The sequence below is a fragment of the Erythrolamprus reginae genome, chromosome 8, assembly GCF_031021105.1.
Source record: "Erythrolamprus reginae isolate rEryReg1 chromosome 8, rEryReg1.hap1, whole genome shotgun sequence".
Lineage (NCBI taxonomy): Eukaryota > Metazoa > Chordata > Lepidosauria > Squamata > Dipsadidae > Erythrolamprus > Erythrolamprus reginae.
This window is the reverse complement of record NC_091957.1, coordinates 6957479-6972916: the sequence shown is the minus strand read 5'-3', so window position 1 is coordinate 6972916 and position 15438 is coordinate 6957479. Positions and strand designations below refer to the sequence as shown.

Genomic DNA, 15438 nt, shown 5'->3' with positions numbered 1-15438 from the left:
TAGGGTTGGACGTGATTTCGGAGGCAGACCTCAGCTTTGGAGAAGACGGAGGCTGGAGGAGAAGAATAGAAGGACAACTAAGACCCGCTTTCCAGTAGTGGTTCGAACCAGTTCGGGTGAATCGGATGTTTTACATCAGGTTCACTGAGCCGGTAGTTGCAAGGATTGACCTCTAATAATTTTTGTTGTTCTTCTCTGTATCTTTTTCTGTACTGGGGGGATGAAATAATATGGTAGGACAAGAAGCAACGGGTGGAAACTAATTAAGGAGAGAAGCAACTTAGAACTAAGGAGAAAATTCCTGACGGTTAGAACAATTAGTCCGTGGGACAGAATTTGACTCCAGAAGTTGTGAATGCTCCAACACTTGAAGGATTTTTTTTTAATAGAATTTTTTTTTTTTACAAATACATATAACAAAGAACATTTAAAAATAGTGGATGTTAGGTGACAAGTCCGTTTACATTTCTCAGGATATTCATTAATACTTATTCATACTTATATAGCTAATATTAACAATTCATTTGCAGTTTCTATACATCCTTTCAAATAGGTCTTTCCCTCTTTCTCCCTTTTTTTCTTTCCTCCCGATATCTAAGCTTCTATTTCTTTCTCCTCAATCGTTACGTCTTTTATTTTAACGATCCATTTTGAACTTTTCCATTTTTTCCATCCAACAATAAAATCAGTCCCACTTGTAGTTTTAAAGAAGATGTTGGATGACCATTTGTCTGAATCGGGGTAGGGTCTCCTGCCTAAGCAGGGGGTTGGACTAGATGACCTCCAAGATCCTTTCTAACTCTGCTTATTCTATTCTATTCTAATTCTATTCTATTATTCATTCCAATATTATTCTATTCTATTCTGTTCTATTTTATTCTATTCTATTTTCTATTCTTCTATTCTATTCTGTTCTACAGTATTTCTACTCTATTTCCTATTCTATTCTATTCTATCTTCTATTCTATTCTATTCTATCTTCTATTTTATTCTATTTTCTATTCCATCTTCTATTCTATTCTATTCTATCTTCTATTCTGTTCTGTTCTATTTCTATTCTATTCTATTCTATCTTCTATTCTATTTTCTTTTTTTAAAAACAGTTTTTATTAAATTTACAGAAATATACAAAGGGAGGAAGAGTAAGTACATCGTATTTTACATCATTATGTCGACATATATTCACCATGCTCTTATTATATTTACATCATATAATCATTCTGTTTAAATGAACTCTATTATTTCAAGATGTATATCAATACCAAAACAAATATATCAGAGCTAAGAGTTAAATTTAAAACCTTCTGTCTAAATAAATTGTTATCTTATAACTCTATTCTATTTTCTATTCTATCGTCTATTCTATTCTATTTTCTTTTCTATGTTCTCTTCTCTTCTAATATAATCTAATACTAGTACCTGGAATTATTCAAGAAGGTCAACTGGATATTACACGGAAGAAAAATCTACAATTAGCAGTCAAAATCCATTGCTATAACTCACCTCGGATTTTGTTGGCCAGATGTTCCTTGGACTGAATGATCTGATCCATATCGGTCCGGATGATGCCCTTCATTTCAGGGATCTGAAGCTCACATTTGGCCACTAAGGAATCGTAATGGGTGGTCGCCTGGTCGCATACCATCCTATACACGGCGTCCGAGATCTACCAAAAAGGGAACAATGGAGGGTTGTAAGGAAAAATGAGATCAGCCAACCCAAAGAAGGAGCTTTATCATTATTTATCTCTTTATTTTGGTGGGGAAGGGGGGGCAGGAGGGGGTTCTAGCAAAAACACAAGAAAGAATGCAATGGACAAACGACAAAGGAAAATAAATGAAGACTTGTTATAAACTAACTGTACATTCCATGTTGATGTTTATTTTATAGGAAGGCAGTTCCGGTCCTCAACTTGGAATAAGCCACAGGTTATAAAAATGGAAGGAAGGAGGGAGGGAGGGAGGGAGGGAGACATGAATGAGAGAAGAAAGAAAGGAAGGGATATGGGAGAAGGGAAGGAAGGAGGGAGGGAGGGATGAAAGGAAAGAAAGAAGAATGATGGATGGATGGAAAGAGATGTGAATGAAAGGAGGAAGGAAGGTGACAGGAATGAGAGGAGGAAGGAAGGGAGAAGGGAGAGGAAGGATAGAAGGAAGGAAGGAGGGAGGGAGGGAGGGAAGGAGACATGAATGAGAGAAGAAAGAAAGGAAGGGATATGGGAGAAGGGGAGGAAGGAGGGAGGGAGGGATGAAAGGAAAGAAAGAAGAATGATGGATGGATGGAAAGAGATGTGAATGAAAGGAGGAAGGAAGGTGACAGGAATGAGAGGAGGAAAGGAGGGAGAAGGGAGAGGAAGGAGAGAAGGAAGGAAGGAGGGAGGGAGGGAGACATGAATGAGAGAAGAAAGAAAGGAAGGGATATGGGAGAAGGGGAGGAAGGAGGGAGGGAGGGATGAAAGGAAAGAAAGAAGAATGATGGATGAATGGAAAGAGATGTGAATGAAAGGAGGAAGGAAGGTGACAGGAATGAGAGGAGGAAGGAAGGGAGAAGGGAGAGGACGGAGGGAAGGAAGGAAGGATGGATCTAGGCATCTTGGTATTGTGAGTTGTATGCATCAGATCAGCTATCCTTTTCGTCTTCACTGCTTTCTAAAGTTTCAAGCCAACACTACTTTTCATAGAAACACCGACCCTTAAGAAAAAGTTAAATTTTCCAGGGAAGCCAGCTCAAACATCTTGTTTTTCTTGGCATTCCTGCAGGATCCACCCACCCACAGACAGCCCTGACATATAATCTAGACATATTACAGGATACTGTATATTATGGGAAGAAGTCCTGGGCAAGGAAACAGGGAAGTTTATTAAAAAGACAGGGTTTCTTTCATCGACGGGGAGATATCAGTGCCCTGGAAGACAAAGCTGTAATGCATTCACCAAGCAAAACATCGAGAGCTGAGCATTTGCTTTTAAAAGTAGGATTCTGTGTGGGCAATTTTTACAAACGGCTCACATGGCAATATTTATCCTTTTTAAGGAATGTGTTTATCTCCCTCCCTACACACACAAAAAGCCTGACATTTTGAGACAGAATTATCTCAATTAACTAAAAGCTAAATACACCTGGAGACTGGACAACCTATAGTAGAATAGAATAGAATAGAATAGAATAGAATAGAATTTTATTGGCCAAGTGTGATTGGACACACAAGGAATTTGTCTTGGTGCATATGCTCTCAGCGTACATAAAATAAAATATACATTTGTCAAGAATCATGTAGTGATGGTGAACCTATGGCACGGGTGCCACAGGTGGCACATGGAGCCATATCTGCTAGCACATGAGCCATTGCCCTAGCTCAGCTCCAATGTGTATGCGTGTGCCGGCCAGCTGATTTTTGGCTTGCACAGAGGCTCTGGGAGGGAGTTTTTGGCTTCCAGAGAGCCTACTGGGGCCTCCAGAAATTGGGAAACAGGCCATTTCCGGCCTCCAGAGGGTCTCCAGGGGTCGGGGGAAGTTGTTTATGCTCTCCCCAGGCATTGAATTATGGGTGTGGGCACTCTCAAAGGCCTGATAGCATACACACATATTCTTTCGGCACCAAAGGAAAAAAAGGTTCGCCATCATTGCCCTATAGCAGTGATGGTGAACCTGTGGCACGCATCCCACAGATGGCACATGGAGGGCACATGCATGCGCGTGCTAGCCATCTGATTTTCGGCCTTGGGGAAGGTCATTTCACTCTCTAGAGCAGTGTTTCCCAACCTTGGCAACTTGAAGGTATTTGGACTTCAACTCCCAGAATTCCCCAGCCAGTGAAATTGACCAAAAAGCAGGCCATTTTATAAATAAAATAAATAAATAAACATTTTGTGGCCATTTTAGGCCATTTTTCCACCATTTTGTTGCGTCTCAAAACAGCGTGAAAAACAGGCCATTTTCAGGCCATTTTGGGGGCCCAAAACAGCCTGAAAACAGCCCAAAAAACTGACAAAACTGGCCAAAAAACAGGCATGCCACCCAACTGGTCTTTGGGTTTCTAGTGCTCTGGTGCAGGCACCTGCATGTACATGTACACACATTCTGGTTTGGGCACTCTGTGATGAAAAGATTCGCCATCACTACCCTATAGCTATAAACTGAAACCCACCCAGCCTGTTTCTTGCTCCTTATCGCCATCTTATCGTATTTTTTTCAAAGACATTTCTCGGATGATGCTTTTTAGACCTCAAGGTGTCCCAGTAGGGAAACTGGCTGGAAGGAAGGTTAGGGTTTTATTTTAGCTTTGTACCTGGCGGGCAGTCCAGATATTGATCAACTTCATACAGAAAGGTGTGCGGGAGTAGGTTTTTGGATTTTTTTTTTTTGAAAAGGCAGGGAGGGAAATAGAAGAAGAATTTTTATACCAAAATGAGGTCATGCCTAACGACACCCGCACATAAACAGAATTAAAAACTGAGATTCCTTGTTTTACCAAGTCAAAAGCCTGCAGTAACATCAGTCTGCAAATGTGTGTGTGTGTGTGTGTGTGTCTGTCTGTCTGTCTAATCTATCTGTCTAATCTATCTGTCTAATCTATCTATCTATCTATCTCTCTCTCTCTCTCTCTCTCTCTCTCTCTCTCTCTCTCTCTATCTATCCATCCATCCATCCATCTATCTTATCTATCTATCTTATCTATCTATCTATCATCTATCTATCTATCTATCTTTTCATTCATCCATCTATCAATCTATCATTTTATCTACCCACCCACGCACCCATCCATCCATCGATTCACCCATCATCCATCCATCCATGTATCCAACTATATACCCATCGATCCTTCTATGGTATCTACCTACCTATCCACCCTTCCACCCTCCCATTAGTCTGTCAGTCTAGCTCTACCCATTCATCCTTCACTAGTCTATCTATTGCTATCATTTGTCCGTCCATCCATCCATCATTTATTAATCAATATTATGCCTGTCCATCATCTTTCATGTTTATCAATCAATCTGTCTCTATCATCTATTCACCCACCTACCCATGCATCTGCCAACCCTTCTTCTATCTATCTATCTATCTATCTATCTATCTATCTATCTATCTATCTATCTATCTATCTATCTATCTACCTACCTACCTACCTACCTACCTATAAATCCATCCATCCATCCTCAGTTTATTAATCAATACATCTCTATCATGTTTGTCCATCCATCCAGTTATCAATCTATCAATCTCTATCATTTGTCCTTCCATCCATCCCAAAAAAGTCACATTAAAAATTGAACAGGGCCAACTATATGGGCACAAGATTTCTACACCACGATATTTCAAGGAGGGGAAGAGATTTCCTGCTAGGTTCAGCAAAACTACATCTTCCTCCCAGATTACTCTCTGCTTCTGGAATTTGCAGCCCTCCTGCTCCCATCCCACGAAGGTGAGCTCACTTTTGCAATCAAGAGGACTAGTCACTTACAAATGGAATGCAAAGAAACAAGGTTGGGTTCTCCAAAGGTTGAGGAAGAGGCCCGTATAATAACGTATTCTGTCTTTATTATTCCAACCTCCGGGCAAAGCAATAAATTTGTAAATTGAATAAACAATAGCAGTAATTTATTCTCAGGCATATTTCATGCACCTGACACCAGGCAAATAAATATTTAGAGCAGAGTCATCAGCCTCTGGCAAACAGCACGGGGGAAGTCCCAGATTCTCACAATTCTGCCACAGTTTTTGTTCAGTGTGGAAAATGTCAGCAGCTGGGCACAAAGAGGGAGATTTTTCCCAGGCTTGGCGCAACTCCAAGCTTTGCAAAAGTGCAAAAATGAACTTTAGAGAGAGGGAAAACGTCCTACGGGAGTGGAGCACACCCAAGTAAAGAACCAAATGTCTCCGATCATCATTGGGGCCACACGGAAGAAGCAGAATTTCGAGAGGCACTTGGGTGGAGCGTTATAAAATTTAGACTACAAGAATAAGAAGGGTTTCCATACTTTTCCTCTTTCTCCTCCTGTTTCTTATCTGTTTTCTCCTTTTATATATTCTCCTTCTAATCTATCTTTACCTCCTTATCAGTCTTCTTCTCCTCTATCTTCTCCTTCCCTTTTTCCTTCTCTTATCTTCTCCTCCTTCTCTTATCTTCTCCTTATCTATCTCCTTCCCCATCTTCACCTTATTTTTCATTTTCCTTCTTCATTTTCTCCTCTATTTTCTCATTTTCTCGTTTCTCCTTCTCCTTCTCTATCTCCACCTCCTTATCTTCTTCTCCCCACCCGCCTCTTCCTTCTCAATCTTCCCCTTCTCTTTCTTGTTCTCCTCTATCAAGGAGAACTTCTCTTTTTCCTTCCCTTTTTCCTTCTCTTATCTTCTCCTACTCTTATCTTCTCCTTATCTATCTCCATCCCCATCTTCACCTTATTTTTCATTTCCCTTCATTTTCTCCTCTATTTTCTCCTTTTCTTGTTTCTCCTTCTCCTTATCTATCTCCTCTCCCTTCTCTATCTTCACCTCCTTATCTTCTTCTCCCCATTCGCCTCTTCCTTCTCAATCTTCCCCTTCTCTTTCTTGTTCTCCTCTATCTTCACCTCATCAATCTTCTTATCTTCTCCCTCTCTTTTTCCTTCTCCATCTTCCCCTTCTTCCTTTCTCATTTCCCTTCTTCATTTTCTCCTCTATTTTCTCCTTCTCTCATTTCTCCTTGTCTTATCTATCTCCTCTTCCTTCTCTATATTCTCCTTCTCTGCCTTCACCTTTTTATCTATCTTTTCTTCTATTTTTTCTTCCCCCTTTCCATCTATCTTATCCTTCTTCTCTATCTTCCCCTTCTCCCCTTTCAATCTTCCCCTTCTCTTTCTTGTTCTCCTCTATCTTCACCTCCTCATCAATCTTCTCCTCTATCTTCTTCTCTTTTTCCTTCTCCATTCCTTCTCTATCTTCTTCTCCTTCTCCATTTCCCCTTCTTCATTTTCTCCTCCATCTTCTCCTTTTCCTTCTCTATATTCTCAATCTCTTCTCTCTCTCTCCTCCATTGTATAGTCCCTACCTGAATCCATGCCCGTTGTCTCTCTTGATCTTTGCCCTTCAGCCGGGGACCGATCGTATTCTTCAGCTCAGGCAGGAGCTCCTCCATCACCAGATTGCTCAAGATCTAGACAACGAAAGAATCACAGCCTGTCAGTCACAAGCACACCCCCATTGGCCTGCTGTTTCACAGACAGCTTTGTTTTATTATTGGTTTATTCTTTCTTTCCCCTCGTCCCAAAACTTTCTCACTTAGAAGGAAGAGGAGTCAAATGTGGGGAATTTATTTATTTATTTATTTATTTATTTATTTATTTATTTATTTATTTAATTTTATTATTTTATTATATTATTTTATTTTATTTATTTTATTATTTTATTTTATTTTATTTACTATTTTATTTTATTTTATTATTTTATTTACTTTACTTTACTTTATTTTACTTTATTTTTTTGTATGCCACGCCTCTCCGGAGACTCGGAGCGGCTCACAACAACAAAAACAGTACAAATCCATGAATTAAAACAATTTTAAACCCTCAAAATAAAAAACAATCATACATCTCATACAAACCATACATAAAACAAAAACGGCCCAGGGGAATCAATTTCCCCATGCCTGACGGCAGAGGTGGGTTTTAAAGAGTTTGCGAAAGGCAAGGAGGATGGGGGCAGTTCTAATCTCTGGGGGAGTTGATTCCAGAGGGTCGGGGCCACCACAGAGAAGGCTCTTCCCCTGGGTCCCGCCAGACGACATTGTTTCATCAACAGGACCCGGAGAAGGCCAACTCTGTGGGACCTAACCGGTTGCTGGGATTCGTGCGGCAGAAATGAAAGATCCACAAGGCAAGGATTCTCTGCTCCCCTATCCTACTCCCCTACTTTCCTTCCGTCACTTTACTCCCTCCCTCCATCCCCCTTTTTCTCCTTCTTTCCTTCCTTCCCTTTTTCTTCTTCCTTCCTTCCCTTTCCTCCCTCCCATCTTCCTTCCTTCCTTCCCTCCCTTTTCTTCCCTCCATTCCTTCCTTCTCTTTTTCTTCTTCCTTCCCTTTTCTCCCTCCCATCTTCCTTCCTTCCTTCCCTCCCTCCCCTGCAGTGCCAAACAAAATTCCACACTCTGCTACATCCCTACTTCCCTGGGGATGACAATACTACTACTACTAGACTTTTGAACCCGTGCCTCAACGGAGCCTCGAGTGTGGGTGTGCAACCCAACACACAGGGTGGGATGACAGAGACGGCAAGTCTCAACCCACCAAGCCTCTTGATAACAACTTCCACTCAAGTCATCCCAGAGCCAAAGGCACCAAACTGCCAACACAACTCTTGGCCTGCTCAACTGTTCCAACAGTGGAAGGAAAATTGGCCAGCGGCTAATCAATCCCAGCTTCTGTGTCCTAATTATTTAAAATTACCCAAAGTTGCATGCATTTAAGTCAGAGGGCTTTGGAAGTCGACAAGCCCATCCTAATCACCCTGAAACTCAGAGCAAAGGCTTTCCAAATACTAAGGTGACCAATCATCCTCCTTTAGGGAGGACAGTCCTTCTATTGTAGGTTCTCTCCTTCTACCTGTTGTGATTCAGCCTGAGGCTCCTCAGGGACCGGCTGCGTCTCTGCTGGATCCAGGCAAGGAGAAGGAGGACAGTGAACAGGAGGGGGAGGACCAGGCAGACGGGGGAGAGGAAAGTCAGGAAGAGGATGAGGGGGAGCAGCCTGAGAGCCTGGCCTCATTGGATGAGGAAGCACAGGCTATAATTGACATGAGACAGCGACGTGCAGCTCAGACGGGACCAATTAGAAAGGTATTGGCATCACTGAATTGGCAACAGCTGGGTTTGGGTGTGGTTCTCCTCAGCAGGGTTTAAAAGGCAGGCAAGCCCTTTCAGCCATGTGGAGCGTTATCAACTGGAAGTTCTGTGACCCTGCTTTGCTTCTTGGCGTCTCTGATCTTGGCTTGTGGCCTAGAAGACTGGAAGACTTGGGGGAGGCGTATGTTTGTTATCTCCAGCGTTGTTTTTGACAGCAAGAATCCTGTTTTACTTCATGGCCTTCGTGAAACATCTTTGAAGTTTCAGCGTGTTCCTGTTTGTAAGGACATTTTCTGTTACCTGTGTTTGCTTTGAATTCTATAAACTGCCTTTGATTTTTACCAGTGTGCCTGGCTTCTCTTTTTGGGTTGGTGTTTGCTTCTGGAGGGACCCAGACAGAACACTACCTTTCTTCCTTTTGGATATTTTAAAACTAATCTGTTAATCTCTGTATTCAGAGATGCCGTGCCGAACTGTTATGCGTCATAGAATCATAGAGTTGGAAGGGACCTCCAGGGTCATCGGGTCCAACCCCCTGCTCAATGCAGGATTCCTTAAACCATCCCAGAAAGATGACCTCCAATGAAGGCGAGCCCACCACCTCCTCTGGCAAACTGTTCCACTGGTTTATCACCCTTAATGTTAGAAAGTTTTTTCTGATATCTAATCTAAATCCATTGTTTCTAGTCCTTCCGTGTGCTAATGAGAACAATGCTGATCCCTCTGCTCTGTGACAGCCCTTCAGATATTTGTAGACAGTTATCAAGTCTCCTCTCAGTCTTCTCCTTTGCAGATTAAACATCCCTAGATCCTTTAACCGTTCCTCATAGTACATGGTTTCCAGACCACTCACCGTCCTTGTAACTCTCCTTTGATTTAGAAAGGACTTGACTTGCTCCAGTTTATCAATGTCCTTTTTAAATTAGGGCCATGTGATGGTACAGTTCAGAAAGATGCGATTATGAAATGTATGCACAGGGCACAGGAGAACCTCCTATCTATCTATCTATCTATCTATCTATCTATCTATCTATCTATCTATCTATCTATCTATCTATCTATCTATCTATCTATCTATTTGATTTTTATGCCGCCCCTCTCCTTAGACTCAGGGCGGCTTACAACAGGTTACCAACAGCACTTTTAAACAGAGCCAGCTTATTGCCCCCACAATCTGGGTCCTCATTTTACCCACCTTGGAAGGATGGAAGGCTGAGTCAACCTTGAGCCGGTGATGAGATTTGAACCGCTGACCTACAGATCTACAGTCAGCTTCAGTGGCCTTTAGTATAGCACTCTGCCTGCTGCGCCACCCCAGTTCTATATTATACTTCGTGTTTACTTCTAACGGAAATACGAAATTATTTCTTTCTCAGTGAATATTATACTCAGGTAAGTACAATTCATGTTTTATTAATTCATTAATTCAATTTTATGCAACCCTGTTTTCAACAGGGTATGTTGTGTGTATGTTTGGTTTTAATAAGGGTTTTTTAATTATTTTAAACATTAGATTTGTTACATGCTGTTTATTACTGTTGTTAGCCGCCCCGAGTCTACGGAGAGGGGCGGCATACAAATCTAATAAATAAATAAATAAATAAATGAATGAATGAATGAATAAACACAACTGTAAAATAATTTAAATGATTTTAAATTACAAGCAAGAAATCAAGATTGAATGTTGATATTCTAGCTGCATCCCTTACCGTAAAATTCAATATTCTTGCTCCGAAATTTCCAATATGTTGTTAGAAAACGATGTATTGACAAAAAATATTCATTGAATGGAAAAATACTCGTTGGATTAAATAATTAAAAGGGATGTAAGCATCATTAGTGTATTTTTGCTTGAATTAATAAAATGTTTTGTTTATTGACGTACTTTTTTCTTACATTTTTTTCATCCCCCTTTTCATTGAAAAAAAAATTGGTCCACTTACAAATAACGTAACTCACCTGGGCTTCGTTGCCACAAAGCATGTCCCAGGTACCGTATTGCTCCTTTGACTGGCGATACATCCGCACAGCGTCGGTGAATGCAGGAGCCTCAACTTTGGACTCTTCTGAAATTCCTGGCAGGAGCGAAGCAGAAAGAGGCAGCTAAAGTTATTTCACTCCTCAATCTAAGAAAAGAATTCAAAGGACTAGGGACCCCCATGTGATGAATTTAGACACAGCTGAGAAGATTTCTGTCCAAAGATCACTCTCAAAAAAGGTCTAGGGTGGACGTCTCTCCATGGGGACCTGAAGTGGTGGCGGAGAAGGAAGAGGAGGGCAAAGGAAGAGAAGAATTAGGAGAATAAGACAAAAGGAGAAAGGGGGAAGAGGAGGGCAGAAGAAAAGAATAAGAATGAGACGAAAGAAGAAAGAGGGAGGAGAAAGGAGAAGGACAGCAGAAGAGAATAAGAAGAATAGAAGAATAAGAATTGCAAGAAGGAAGAAGGGAAGAGGAGAAGGACAGAAGGAGAGAAGAATAAGAATGAGAAAAAGGAAGAATGGGGGAAGGAGAAAGGAGGGCAGAAGAGAAGAATAAGAATAAGATGAAAGAAAAAAGAGGGAGCGAATCAATGAAGGAAGGAAGGAAGGAAGGAAGGAAGGAAGGAAGGAAGGAAGGAAGGAAGGAAGGGGTTGCCTTGACATGTTTTCCCCAATGGCATGTCTGGGATTCCTTCTTTATGATTCGGGAGAAAGGCCTGGGGAACTGGAGAGGCAATGGAGAAATGAGTGAGTGGCAACTTTGGCCCAACCTCTCCCCTCCTCTCCTCTCCTCTCCTCTCCTTCCTCCTTCCTGGGACTTTTGGACTTCAACTCTCAGAATTCCTCACCCACTGGGACTTGTGGACTTCAACTCCCAGATTTCTTCATCCAGTTGGCTTGTGTGTGTAGAGCCCTGGTTCCCAAAGTGGGGCCTAATTTGATTTTTAATAGGGCAATTGGAACCTTGTTTAAACCAAGTTAATGGCTTTTTAGGCTTCTTCCACATGAGTAGGACTTCACTTTTTGAATATCAAGACTTACAGTGTATGTCCCGAGGGGGGGATGAGGATTTTAGAGATGCTTAGGTGAGGCATGTGCAAAAAAAGGTTAGGAACTACTGGTGTAGAGTGAGAGAGAGAAAGGGAGAAAAGAGAGAGAGAGAGAAAGAGACAGAAAGAAAGAGAGGGGGGAGAAAGAGAGGGAGAGAAAGAAAGAAAGAAAGGGAGAGAGAGAGAGAGAGAGAGAGAGAGAGAGAGACAGAAAGAGAATGAGAGACAGAGAGGGGGGAGAAAGAGACGGAGAAGGAGAGAGAGAGAGTGAGGGAGGGAGAGAGAAAGAAAGGGAGAGAGGGGGGAGTGAGAGAAAGAGAGGGAGAAAGAGACACAGGAGAGGAAGAGAGAGAAAGAGAGGAAGAGAAAGAAAGAGAAGAAGAGAGAAGAGAGAAGACAGAAGAACAGAAAGGAGGACAGAGGAAGAGAGAAAAAAGAAAAGACACGAGAGGAAGAGAGGGAGAGAGACAGAGAGGGAGAGAGAAGGAGAGAGACAGAGGGGGAGAGAGAAAGAAAGGGCGAGAGAGGGGGGAGAGAGAGAGATTGGAAGAGAGAGAAATTGAGGGAGAGAGAGAGAAAGAGACACGGAAAGAGGGAGAGGGAGAGAGAGAGAAAAACAGGGCAGCTATTGTGAGCTGGGTGGACAGGTTCTGCCCAGTCTGCAAATTTCAGAGGGAGGTTCTCCCTTAAGGAGCCAGCGAGGAGAATGATGGATCGCTTTTTATTGGCAGAGCTGTTTTTAGAAGCTTTTCCTCCTGCACAGCGCATTCCAGCAGGGCCCCCGAGTGTGGGGGAAACCTGCCAAGCAGAGCAGGATGTGTGGAGCTCATGGGATACAAAATGCCACCCCGTCTACCAACGACACAGCTTCACCCTGGGCAGGGACAGGTTCCCAGCCTGCAAAGTGGAGATGAGGGACTTTGAGAGGATCAACCTATTCTCTGTCAATTGATGGGGACCAAGCTTTCTGAGACAACCCAAGAAAGGGATTTGGGGGTTTTCGTGGGTAGCTCAATGAAGGCATCAACCCAGTGCGCAGCAGCACTTTAAAAAAGCAAATTCCATGCTTGGCATTATTAGGAAGGGAATTGAAAATAGGTCGGCAAGTGTTGTACCTCCGGAACCGCCTTCTACCGCACAAATCCTAGCGGCCGATAAGGTCCCACAGAGTTGGCCTTCTCCGGGTCCCGTCGACCAAACAATGTCGTTTGGCGGGCCCCAGGCGAAGAGCCTTCTCTGTGGTGGCCCCGGCCCTCTGGAATCAACTGCCCCCGGAGATTAGAACGGCCCCCACCCTCCTTGTCTTTCGCAAGTTACTCAAGACCCACCTATATCACCAGGCATGGGGGAATTAAGACATCTCCCCCAGGCTTTCTTATATTTTATGTTTGGTATGTATGTGTTGTATAGTTTTTAAATTGTTGGGATTTTTTAATGTAATTTTATTATTAGATTTGTTCCATTGTTATACTGTTTTTATTGTTGTTGTGAGCCGCCCTGAGTCTTCAGAGAGGGGCGGCATACAAATCTAATAAATTGAATTGAATTGAATTGTTTTGCCTCTGTACAAATCGATGGTGAGACCACATTTAGAGTACAGGGGTACCTCTACTTAAGAACTTAATCCGTTCCGTGACTAGGTTCTTAAGTAGAAGCAATGTTGGTAAATAGAAGCAATTTTCCAATAGGAATCAATGTAAAAACAAATAATGTGTGCAAACCCATTCGGAAAGAAATAAAAGCTCGGAATTTTGTGATTTTTCAAGTGTGTGTGTGTCTGAATTTTTTACCCTTGAATTTTCGGGAGGCTCATACCATAGAGCCCGGCTGAACAGAGCTAGGGCAATGGTTTGCGTGCCAACAGGTATGTCTCCACGTGGCAGCTGTGGCACCCATGCCATAGGATGCCCATCACTGCTCTAGTCCACAGCTGGGGCAGAACAACCACATAGGAGTCTCGTCAAATGTACCGTTGTTGCAGTGGCGCACACAATCTTGAAAAATGGCCTTCCACTTCTCCTGTTCCTTGCCGGTCATCACACAAAAGTAGTAATGGCGGGCGTAAGGATGCCAAAGGATGATGGGGAACTGGGTGGGACACTTGATGATGGAAGCATGGCTCGACTTGGAGGGAGAACCTGGAGGGGAAACAACAACAACAACACAGTGAGCAACCTGGCCACCGCTCGAGCACAGCAAAACCTGTGTGTGATGCTTGTGGAGCCAGATATTCCTGTTGGGTGTGGTTGAAGCACATGTGTGAGCCAGATGGGGATTCCAGACTGAATACCAATGATAATTTGCCCAGAGATTCAGGAGCGAAGAGCAAGAAGCAAACACATCTGGCAGGATCTGGGACGCTAACAAGGCAAGAGCTTCTCTTTCCCCCAGATGTTTCTCACGTGTAGGACGAAGGCCATGTTGACGCCAAGTCCTTCTGTATTTCAATAGTATTGCACTTGGGGAAAAGGAATCCTCAATCTGAGTATTGTATTGGCAGTTCTCTGTTAGCAAAAACTTCAGAAGAGAAGGATTTAAGGGTAGTGATTTCTGACAGTCTCAAAATGGGTGAACAGTGCAGTCAGGCAGTAGGGAAACCAAGTAGGATGCTTGGCTGCATAGCTAGAGGTATAACAAGCAGGAAGAGGAAGATTATGATCCCGCTATATAGAGCGCTGGTGAGACCCCATTTGGAATACTGTGTCCAGTTCTGGAGACCTCACCTACAAAAAGATATTGACAAAATTGAATGGGTCCAAGGACGGGCTACAAGAATGGTGGAAGGTCTTAAGCATAAAACGTATCAGGAAAGACTTCATGAACTCAATCTGTATAGTCTGGAGAACAGAAGGAAAAGAGGGGACATGATCGAAACATTTAAATATGTGAAAGGGTTAAATAAGGTCCAGGAGGGAAGTGTCTTTAATAGGAAAGTGAACACAAGAACAAGGGGGCACAATCTGAAGTTAGTTGGGGGAAAGATCAAAAGCAACATGAGAAAATATTATTTTACTGAAAGAGTAGTAGATCCTTGGAACAAACTTCCAGCAGACGTGGTAGATAAATCCACAGTAACTGAATTTAAACATGCCTGGGATAAACATATATCCATCCTAAGATAAAATACAGAAAATAGTGTAAGGACAGACTAGATGGACCATGAGGTCTTTTTCTGCCGTCAGACTTCTATGTTTCTATGTTTCAATAGAGCCGTGGCCCACAACTGTTCTTCAGTTCCACGGAGAGAGGTTTATTCCCATGGGCTGGATGGTGAAAGGGTTTGTGTGCTGCCTACATCCTACATTTGTTTGTTTGAAGTGGCAGGGTGGTCAGTACTACGTACTTTATTGGTTGGGTTTGTCAATATATGAACTAACCGGCAATGTATGTTTGGAGGAATTACTATAATGCTGCTTTAAGAGCCAAGGCTGCAATTAGCCATAAATGGGAATCAGATGTGTTGCTCTCTGTTTTTTGGTGGCTATTGTGGTTAGTCTTGCCAATGCTTAGAAACACAGAAACATAGAAGATTGACAGCAGAAAAAGATCCATCTAGTCTGCCCGTATACTATTTCCTGTATTTTATCTTAG

At 42.4% G+C, this 15438-nt stretch overlaps 1 protein-coding gene across 1 annotated transcript in view; it reads right to left on the bottom strand.

The window, feature by feature from the left end:
- The window catches only part of NIBAN2 (niban apoptosis regulator 2), an 87876-nt gene that overhangs the window by 13314 nt on the left and 59124 nt on the right, over positions 1 to 15438 (bottom strand). The window contains exons 5-9 of the mRNA XM_070758736.1: positions 13818 to 13985; positions 10778 to 10893; positions 7031 to 7135; positions 1504 to 1666; positions 1 to 52 (exon numbers count right to left, since the gene is read on the bottom strand). The exon at positions 1 to 52 is cut by the window's left edge and continues 136 nt beyond it. Coding sequence (XP_070614837.1) covers positions 1 to 52; positions 1504 to 1666; positions 7031 to 7135; positions 10778 to 10893; positions 13818 to 13985 — 604 coding nt within the window. The remainder of the gene's footprint in view (positions 53 to 1503; positions 1667 to 7030; positions 7136 to 10777; positions 10894 to 13817; positions 13986 to 15438) is intronic.